Source organism: Myotis davidii, unplaced genomic scaffold, assembly GCF_000327345.1.
Source record: "Myotis davidii unplaced genomic scaffold, ASM32734v1 scaffold436, whole genome shotgun sequence".
NCBI classification, from domain to species: Eukaryota; Metazoa; Chordata; class Mammalia; order Chiroptera; family Vespertilionidae; genus Myotis; species Myotis davidii.
The window spans coordinates 4,187,160-4,198,212 of record NW_006292604.1 but is presented as its reverse complement, the minus strand read 5'-3'; the positions used below and the strand labels follow the sequence as shown (position 1 = coordinate 4,198,212).

Below are 11,053 nucleotides of genomic sequence, written 5' to 3'. Positions count from 1 at the left end.
GTTTTCCAAATCTTCCTGGTGACTGGAAATAGGTTAGAAGTGGGAGGTAGTGAGTGGAAGGAAGATGAGAAGTGTGTGTTTAATCACTACCATTAAAAGCATGGGAAAAAGATAAACCCCCAAACACCAGAGAACATTCTTTCCTTAAAATGTTTTCAGAATAAATGAGACCAATCTCCAGAACAATGTACAGCCATGGATAAGTTAACACCTTTAGGACGGGGGGCAATGGGATAACTCATGAACACTGTATAATGAAGACTCAGGAGAACTGACTTGTTTCAGTTTCCTGGCAGAAGGAAATGTGGGATGGTAGAATCTGACATTTTAGCATATCTGAAATGATGAAATAGACACAATGGTGCAAAACATCACTTAAATGAAAAAAGAAAACCAAAGGTACGACTCTAAATATATATTCTCAATGTTTAATATTCTGAGGATTAAGTAACAAAATCAAAAAGATTTTTACTTGACTACGTTTATTTTCTATGGATTCTTCTAAGAGTTAAAAACAATCACACTCATCATTTTAGGACCATCAGATTTTTACTTCAGGAAAATCTAATAATACCTTTCAAAAAAGTTATAATTTTAATGTTAGCACAAAAAAATCACTTCCTAACATTTCATTTTAAAAAAGCTTTCCCGCAGCCAGAGATCCCTATTTTTAATTACAGTACTGCAAGGCACATACAGAACTCACCTCCTTCAAAACACACAGAGAGGGACTCCCTGAAATAGGATTTTTAAATCCCTAAGTAATTAGAAATACTACAAAGTTAGCAATTTGTAGGTAAAAATGTTGCTCCTATAGGATCATGCACTTTTTTGTAAAATCAATTCATCATGTATAAATAATTCCTTTAAAAACATTTGTACTTCAAATGCAGATAGTGATGCTGAAGACAGCGTTAAACAAGCCTGACAAGTACTACAGCTTGATAAATTTTAAATTATTGCCTTCATTAGAGACCCTTATCATCTCTCATATGTTCAAAGATTTAAATTTAATAATGGGATAACTACACAGGAAATAAGGGATTTTCTTTTTTTTCAAACAATATTTCCTTCACCTCTAACATAATTCTTTTATGAAGAATGCTAAATGAATTAAAATTTTTGTTCAGTAAAACTGATAGGAACATTTAAATGCTTCTACTAAATTTAATGCAGCTTAATTAGGGACCAGGTATATATTTTCCTTTGAAAATTTTTGGTCAAGCATGTCTAACCATAAAAGCAAATGGAATTTTAAGAGGTAGATTTTTTTTCCCCATGATGCATTTTGTTAATAAATGTATTGTTAAGAAAATAAAAACAAGCACTGAGTGTGTTTTCTTTAAGTATAAGGGTCTAATGAAAAGAAAAATAAAAGATAGCTATGATACTTATTACAGTCTGACATTTTAACAGTCAAAGTATTAGGTGTTTTGTGACCAGTGCATTTTGGACTCTCTCAGGATCAAAATACGAGTCTGCTGACTGTATTAAATCCTCCTCCACCCCCTCCACCAGTTGGTCCACAGCTTCCTGGTGGGTCATTGTCATCAAATCCATTTGGTCGAAATGAACAGGAGGCAGAGGCAGCTTGTAGGGCCCGGGCTCGAGCATTCAACTCTTGTTCCTAAAATTAAAAATAATTTTAACGAAGTTATAATCCTAAATAGAATGGATGGATATATCACCTGTATAAATATTTTAAAGCTGCCTTAATCCTTAATAAGCATCCTTTAAATCTTAGTAACTTTAAAAATACTGACTATACTAATCCTTTCCAAATCTTACTACAGTAAATAAAGTACACAATCACAGATGGAGCAAACTTGATAGAGAAGAAAATCTTGGTGTAACGTCTACAAAATGACAGATCCAAAAGGCTGTTTGTTTCAGTATTAGACTATATAGAGGAGGAAACTGAAGCCCACAGTCCAAAATTTTTCTATATTTCAGTTCATCCCCAAGACCTTTCAAAATACAGTAATACCCATCAACACGTAAGAACGGATTTTTTTCTAATATACATCATGCAGAATTAAAGATTATGACAATGGGTTATCCACTCTAACAATTTTGGAAGTGAGTGATTACAATAAAAGGTACAAATAATGAAAGAAAGCTGGATTTTTAATACCCTTTTCTTAGAGTATTTCTCAGTAAGTAAAACATCTCAAAACACTGCTAAGGAAAATGGAGCCTATCTTCTTTCAGTAACACCGAAAACTTTTCTCTACTAGACCATCAACAATTTTATCAGGAATTATACTCATCTATGTGCCAGACACATAGGTGCTCAATAAATATTAATGACCTCAAGTTAGAACATTATTTGATACTTATCCACAAAAGGAGAAAAAGTGAATATGGCAAATTCATTTGGCAAGTTCTAAAACTAGGCTCTAAAAACTGGCACCAACTCCTTGGTAGATGTAAACTATTCTGGCATGTGCCCATTTTTCTGGGAAAGGGCCTACAACTTTCAAATGAGGTCAATGTCACTCACCCAGGTCTAAAAGCCACTGTGGTAGCAAAACCCTTAATCTGTTAGGCATAATCAGCCTCAAGAACTTTCAAAATACAGTTAACATTAATAACAGAAACTGTACTATATCCAAATTTAACTTAAAGCCCAGTTACTTTGCTCCATCTGGCACGGTAGTATTATATATTTTTTTGCTTTAAACAGCTTGCCAATCTGAGATTGAAGATGAAATTTAGAACTGCACACTGAAAAGCTGAATGAAAGTACCTAACTCTCTTCCCTTATAGGAACAATTAAACAATAATGAATGGCACTCAAATATTGTAGTCAGGGGTAAATGGCAAGACAGAGAAAATCACTTAGAGCAGTGGTTCTCAACCTTCCTAATGCTGCAATCCTTTAATACAGTTCCTCATGTTGTGGTGACCTCCAACCATAAAATTATTTTCGTTGCTACTTCATAACTATAATTTTGCTACTGTTATGAATCGTAATGTAAATATCTGATATGCAGGATTTATTTAAGTGACCCCTGAGAAAGGGTCATTCGACCCCCAAAGGGGTCGTGACCCACAGGTTGAGAACCGCTGACTTAGAGCCAGGCTGCAATATAAGTAGTTATTACAGTTATAAGAGTTTTTGGCATTCCTATCACAGAAATTAGGGTAGTTTCTCATCTTTTCAAAATCCATGTCCCTCCTTTGATAAATATTTCACCCAATCAATGATATATAAATAATATACATATTTCCAAAATTAAAGATTGCACTGGGTCATATTTTCTGTATTTTATATTACAGAAAATTTCTACTTCAACCTAACCCTTTTACCCTCATTCCACCTCTTTAATCTTTAAGAATCGTGACGCTAAAAAAAAAAAAAGAAAAGAATCGTGATGCTAAACATCCAGTGCTTATATGGACATGGTTGAAAACATTATATTCTCTGGATTATAAGCCTTCTGACTGGATGTGAGAATCTTATTTGTAAATCAATTCTAACAAATATTCTAGAGTTTCTAATTTTTTCTGAAAAATGTATTGTTTTTGTCACTAGTACATTGCATACTCCTTTAAGAATGTATCATGTATCTTTAAGTATTTTACAATACAGTAAATGTCAAAACTTTATGAGAAGAATTCCTTCTAAAACGCAGTAAAATCAGTACTACAGTGGTCCATTTCTTCTCATACTATCTGTACCTTTTATTTTAGGAGCTTCAAACACAAAAGTTTTAGAAACTTATTTAAGCTCATAAAATCATTTGGATTATCCAATTAATACACTTACAACTTCACATATAATTTACTGTTGGCCCTTTATATTAATAGCTACTTGGCAGGCTTCAAAGAAAAATATTTTGAACAAGATCTTCATTAACTTTAAAGTAATAAAATCACTAACTCCTTGCAAAAAGTGTATTTATAAGTAAATTCAGCTTATATGAAGCCTTTATTCCATGACTTTCTTTACTAATTGTCATTTTTTCTCCTTGGTTTTATTGCTCAGATCTTAAAGTAATACAAATATCCTGTCTTTATATTTTCTAGCTTTTAGTGTCCTTTATGTTATCTACCCGAATGTCAATAAATAGCTCTTAAAATACTTACACAAAGGTCTAAAAGGAACAAACACCAAATTTAGCAGCTGTTTCCCCTGGTAAGTGGGACTAAAAGGAAGAGGGGAGATACTACCATTTTATTAAACTCTCTATATTTTTGCCTAAAGTGTTTTATAATAATCATATCTTGTGTAATTAAAAATAGGTAAGGTCTTCTATACTGCATCTAACTTCAATTTTTCATAATTCATAACATTAGAAAGTAACGCAACTTAGTTATATAGGTTGAACTCATTTCATATAAACCCAGACTCAAATTTCAGAATTATCACTCTGTAAATTCCTTGGAAAATGTAGAAACTGGATTTCAAAGTTAGGGTGTTCAATTAACTACCTGTCAATTGTTTAACTACTTTCCACAAATGATGAAGTTTATATTTCCAACTTACCTGTAAATATAGTTTATTGTCTTTTGTTATAGCATCCATAAGTTCTTTCTGTAGAGGTGGGTCTCCATTTACCCAGAGTCCACTGGTTGAATTATTACCACTCAAACCATTAGTGCTGCTCTGTTTTCTATACAAAAGCACATAAGCTGTGTCCTTTGGAAATCTACTTGTAATTTTCTGGACTGACTGAAATGAAGTAAACGTCACTCTGCTGTCATTAAACAAAAACCATTCTTTTGACATTTCCTTGTTTTCTAAATCCTGTTCAATAACTGCACTAGGACTATCTCTTGTTAGTAAATGACTCTGGGAGGAAGCTAATGCCAGAGTTTCAGACTGGTGGCACATCTGGTATGAGGATTCTGTACCTGTGATGTTTCTGGCATAAGAGTAGTAATGCCCACTTTCAGAGGATATACCAGAGTGAACAACAACAGAACTTAATAGATAGGGCACCAAAATGGGACAGCAAGCTTCTTCAGTCCCCGAAGGCTTTAATTTTTTAGCTAGGTTTTCACTAATATCAGTGAAGTCAACATCTATAGACCAACTTTCTGACAATGAAGAGAATGAAGTAGTTCTTTTAACTGGCAACTCCAAAACCAGTGGCAGTGACACATTGTCTAAAATTTTTCTTCTCACGTGATACTTTTGATCATATGAAAATCTTAGGAGAGTAAGAATAAGGTATTCAGGTTCCTCCGTGATTTGCATAGTTTTCTCGGCATTTTGCAAAGAGGCACAGTTTTCACAATAATACTGGTTGTCTCCTGTAAGAATCTCTGGAGCCAAAAAATAATTTAGTAAGTCAGTTACTGAAGGTGTGGCTTCACCTCCTGACTTCTGAGGTACATCTTTATTAACAAAAATCTTGCTAGATTCACTAGGGACAGACGTGTTTTCAGTACAGCAAAACTCAGCAGGAGGGCTGCCTAGCATTCTTTCATTCATAACTGAGTCATAGACAAAGGTAGCCGCTGCTGGATTATAAATTCCTGGTTCTTCGGAAGGACCAGGACAGGCTCCCAGTAGACCACCATCTGGTGTATTGAGCGATGATGCTGGATCTTGAAAAGACAAGCTGTCCATAGAAGAGGAAGGACAAAAGGCAAGGGAAAGATCTGTAAAGGCTTCCACTTTTTGTGAGGTACTCTTGCAGTTCAAGCAACAAATGTGAGTTCGTAGTTTTCCTCCAAACATTTTTTCTATCAGCGTCTTCTCACCATCATTTGTGTAAGGGGCCTCTGTCAGTACAGCTGTCTTACTGGCTACTTCCTGTAAAGACGTCTCAATGCATCCCAGACTTTCCGAAGGCTTGTGTGAGGACTGAACTTTCAAGATTTTTTCTTCTTCATGGAGCCTGCAGAGGAGTATATCATTACACAGCTACTTCACTTACATTTAAATGTCATTTCTATTACAAAATATTGGTGGTTTATAAAGACAGGCCAATTATTTTTTTATCAAATATATAATGTTTAACTTAAAAAAGCAAGTTTCTCCTCTTCTAATCAAGAGGAATTCTGAACAGTTTGACAACGTAGATTAGAAGAGAAGCTACAGGCTATTTCTACACTGTATTTCATTACACTTTCTTTATACTATTTTATAGCACTTATTACGTTACAGTTAATTGCATATTCTCATTAACTGTCTTGTTTCTTTGTCTCAGGATCCCTTTGTACTCTTAAAAATAACTGAGGAGCCCAAGAGCTTTCATTGATGTGGTTACATCTATCCAAAACTGAGATTAAAAATAATAATATATACTTAAAAATAATAAACCGATTACTTATTAATATAACTGTTTTCCTGAAAAATAGTTATATTTCATAAAAAAATATTTAGCGAATAGAATGGCACTGTTTTACATTTTGCATATATTTCAAGTATTTGGGTTAACAGAAGGCAGCTGGATCCTCATGTCTGCTCTGTATTCAATATAATAGTATATGTTGTTTTGGATGAAGTATATGAAGAAAATCTGGCCTCAACTACATATACAGATATATAGCTAGAAAAGAAAGACCCCTGAAAGTGTTTTAGGAACTCTTAGGGGTCCTCATACCACACTTTGAGAACAGCTGGTCTAAAGTAAAAAAAAAAACAAATTAATCATAAAAGAACACTTAAAAATATATTGCAAAAACACTTGAAATATATGTATTTTAAGGCTAAAAACAACATTGTGTAGAAATAATCTGTTATGAAAGAACACGATTCAAATCATAACTTTAAAAACACTTTTTACCTAGTCCTGACTGGGTGGCTCAGTTGGTTGGAGCATCGTCCCTTAACCAAAAAGGTTGGGGGTTTGATTCCTGGTCAGGGCACATATCTGGGTTGTGAGTTTGAATCCTAGTCAGGCTACCTGTAGAAAGCAGCTGATCAATGTTTCTCTCTCACATCATAACATCAATTTCTTTTTTCTCTTCCTTCCTCTCTCTAAACATATCCTCGGGTGATGATTAAATATATGTATGTACTTTTTACCTGTCTAGGAGAAACCTGAGGTATTCAGAACAGTCTTGCTGTGATCTGGGGGTAAACCATGGAGGTCTGGAAGCCTCAAAGAATATCCGAGGTGCATATGCTTCTCGCTTTTGATATCAGTAGAGAAAATACAAGAAAATGATTTTCACACTATGAACTAAAAACTGAAATCTTACTATATATTCAATAAAGATAATTTTTAAAAATTACATTGAGCTTAACCTTTACGCTAAGCCAGTGATGGCGAACCTATGACACGTGTGTCAGGGGTGACACGCGAACTCATTTTTTTGGTTGATTTTTCTTTGTTAAATGGCATTTAAATATATAAAATAAATATCAAAAATATAAGTCTTTGTGCAAATATCAAAAAATTTCTATATGTGACACGGCACCAGAGTTGTTAGGGTTTTTCAAAATGCTGACACGCAGAGCTCAAAAGGTTCACTATCACTGCTCTAAGCTGTCAAACATGTGGGCAAATAAACTAGTTGGAAATAGATTTAGATAACCATCAGTCATAACTTCTCATTCTGTAGATGAGATTTAAGATATAGAGCAGGGGTGGGGAATATCCGGCTTGAGGGCCATAGAAGGCCTGTGAAATCATTTGGTCTGGCCCTGACAAGGCATTGGGGGTGAGTTAATTAAGTGTCTGACCAAATATAGCAGGCTAATTTTTAAGCTGATAATTTTGTTTGGCCTGCAAGTGATGTTATAAATATCCAAATGGCCCTTGGCAGAAAAAGGTTCCCCACCCCTGATCTAGAGAAACTGTGTGACTTGCTCAAGGTCAGACATCATATCAGGGATTAGACCAGGTCACGTCTAACTCTTGGGTCCACAAAATCGTTTTAATTGTTTATCACTGTGAAAGTCTACCAATTCAGTATCTATAAACTATTAAAATGTATTTTAAAAGGTTTCTTTATGAGACTTTATTAAATAGAAAATAATTACAATAATGGGTCAACATAATATCCATCTACAAAAATGAAAAGTAGGAGAAATAAAAAACGTAAGAGTATATCCTGATTTTAGGCAGTATCTTTTTAACATTTCTAAGTAGATTTGTTATGCTGAGTGAGATATATATTTTTTCATCAGTTAAAAAGGGCTTACCAAGTTTGGTATAATGTGAAGTTTAAAGAATATTATCATAATAACATGAATATTAACATATACACACTACTCACACTCACCTGTGTATGAGCCAAAAAGGCAAAAAGATGCTGTAATTTTTTCATTAATGAATTGCACCCATTTAGATTTAAAGATAATACTTGTCTTCTGAAACTGAAAGAGAATAAAATATACTGATTTTCACGTAAATGTGTACATATATATGCATTTTTTAAAAGCTAAAAGGAAGTTAGTTCAGGAACTTACCCTCAAAGTAAAACTTCACTTACCAATGGCCTCTTACCTAGCAAAGTTACTAATGACAATGTAGTGAAGAAGGAAGGGGAGAATGATGGTACCTAAGCACTTACTGTGTGGCCTGGTAATGACCTATATGTACTGTCACATACCATTCCTATTTTCTGGATTAGCAAGTTGAAATAGATTAAGCTATTAATTAATACCCTAAGTAAGCAACTTTTAAATTCTTTCAAGTCTGCATTGAAATAAGTAATATCCTGTCATTAAAAGATCCTATAAAGTTAGAGTGGTTTAAAAATGGTAGTATACAATTGGGGGAAAAATGGAGTTAGATAAAATTTTACATCATTACAAGTCCCTTTGGGGTATTGAGCTAAATGTGAAATATAAAACTACTGAAGTATTTAAAGAAAAAAAGGGGAAAATTTAGAGGAAAATGGCTTCCTGAAATTCAGGCACTATAACTGAAAAATAGCAGAAGTAACTACTTAAAATAATAAATTGCAAGTAAAACACTGCAAATTTGAAGAATGTAACAAAGAATTATCATCCAGATTATACAGAAATCAATATGAAAAAGACCAAACAGAAAGATCCACAAAGGAAAGAATAGAGTATTTAGAAAAGAACCACAAATGAATAGCAACAACAAATAGACAGAAAAAAATCTGCAATGGTCAGCAAAATGCAAATTAAAACAAAAAGACATTTTCACCCAAATATTTTAAAGATTGATTATATTAAGTACCGCTAAAGGTATGGGGTCATTAAGTACAATTATATATTAGCTGGTAGGTAAGTTTAAATAGTGTAGCCTTTCTGGAGACATGTGGGATGTCTTAGTCAAAGAATATCCTCACAGGCATATGGGCTGAGAGATTCATTATGAGCAAAACAGGCTATTAATAGTCATCAATAGGAGTAAGGTTGAGTGAATTATGGCAGATACTTTACTGAGAACAACACAGTTCTGTCACTGTCCTAACATGGGGATATTCCCAACTCAAACCATTAAAAGGTAAAAATAAAAGCAAGCAGCTAGAAAATATATAAAGATTCTCTATTTTCTAAAATTGTTGACACTATTATAGATGTTCCCCATTTCCCTCCCCACTTTGTCCACATGCATTTGTTTTTATACTAGCTAAAATCTTGTAACTACAAAAAAGGTCTAGAACACTGCACATAAAACTAAAATTATATTTGGAAATGGGAATGCCTGATTTTTTTTAATTAAAATTTTTAAATTTTATGTACTTTTACATTCAATTTTTTAAAAAAAACCATAAAGACTTCACATTTCTATTACCAAAAAAATAGAATATGCTGTTTGCCTATTCTGAGATGGAATTATTATTGGCCACTGTACAATAGATGAGCTGTTTGAACTGCTATTGCCAGTTATAACTGAATTAGGTCACTCTGCTTTCTCTATCATCTGTAAAGTAAGATGGCTGGACGAGATGACCTCTGGTGGTGAGATACGGTTTCTCTCAGGTTTATGCCTAGTATCGCTTGTGTCTAAGCAAACAAGGAAACAAAAGAAAACACTAAACCAAACACAAAACACCTTAGTTTTGAGCGTACACATGTACTTTGGAGTTAGGAAATCAAATAAAGCTAACTCTTCACCTTTTAGTTTATGATTCCTCTAGGCAGGCATAAAAAGACTTGGAACTCAACTTGTATATATCTTTAGTCAAGTTCTATGAATCTCTATTGGTGCTGAAGAGAAAAATTCAACTATGTTTTTGCCTTTAGGAAAAGTTTATCATTAATTTGTAGCTTTACAGATAGCATTCGCATAGCTAACAACCTCTGGTCTCCTATTTGTTTGGCTGTAAAAGCAATGAATTTAAAAGTAAATCTGTAAGAGGGCAAAGGAACAAGTCTGTTTACACATCTGTTCAGTATTAATCAACTTGGGGTGGGAAGCAGAGCTTAAATTTTTAGCAGCAACAAATAAGTTATTGATCTGATAAATAGCAAAATATCTACAAGCAGAAAAAAGTAAGTAGGACCCCCTCCAAAGATATACTGATTTAAAAAAAATTTATTACTACCCTAGCCAGTTTGGCTCAGTGGATAGAGCGTCGGCCTAAGAACCAAAGGGTCCTGGGTTCAATTCCTGTCAAGGGGACAGGCCTCGGTTGCAGGCTCCTCCCAGGCCCGGGCCCTGGTCAGGGCTCATGCAGGAGGCAACCAATGGAAGTGTTTCTCTCACTTTGATATTTCTCTCTGTCTTTCCCTCTTTCTTCCACTCTCTCTAAAATTCAATATAAAAATATCCTCGGGTGAGGATTAAAAAAATAAAATTAAAGGTCACCGCCTTATAGGATAATAACAAATTAGTACTTGAGGACACAGACTCTTAGGCATCAACTCAACCAATCCCTTTGTTACATTAATAAGTATCATTCAGAGTAATTCACAAGATTCTAAATGTAATACATAATATAAATATGAAGTAGAATTTACTTAAGTTAATATTTTAATAGTACCTTACCATTTCTGAATAAGGCAATTATATGAAAATATTAATATTTCTGCTGTTTATAAGAAACTAGAGGCCTGGTGCACAAAAATTTGTGCACTCGGGGGGGAGAGGGGGTCCCTCAGCCCGGCCTGTGCCCTCTAGCAGTCTGGGACCCCTCGGGAGATAACGACCTGCTGGCTTAGGCCTGC

The 11,053-nt window shown here is 34.1% G+C and overlaps 1 protein-coding gene across 2 annotated transcripts in view; it reads right to left on the bottom strand.

The window, feature by feature from the left end:
- Positions 1-412: 412 nt before the first annotated feature.
- The window catches only part of USP38 (ubiquitin specific peptidase 38), a 25,327-nt gene continuing 14,686 nt past the window's right edge, over positions 413-11,053 (bottom strand). For both annotated transcript variants that reach the window (XM_006766077.2, XM_015565529.1), the window contains 4 exons: positions 8,188-8,281; positions 6,986-7,092; positions 4,493-5,852; positions 413-1,627 (listed from right to left, as the gene is read on the bottom strand). In XM_006766077.2, the coding sequence (XP_006766140.1) occupies positions 1,466-1,627; positions 4,493-5,852; positions 6,986-7,092; positions 8,188-8,281 (1,723 nt within the window). In that variant the 3' untranslated portion in view covers positions 413-1,465. The remainder of the gene's footprint in view (positions 1,628-4,492; positions 5,853-6,985; positions 7,093-8,187; positions 8,282-11,053) is intronic.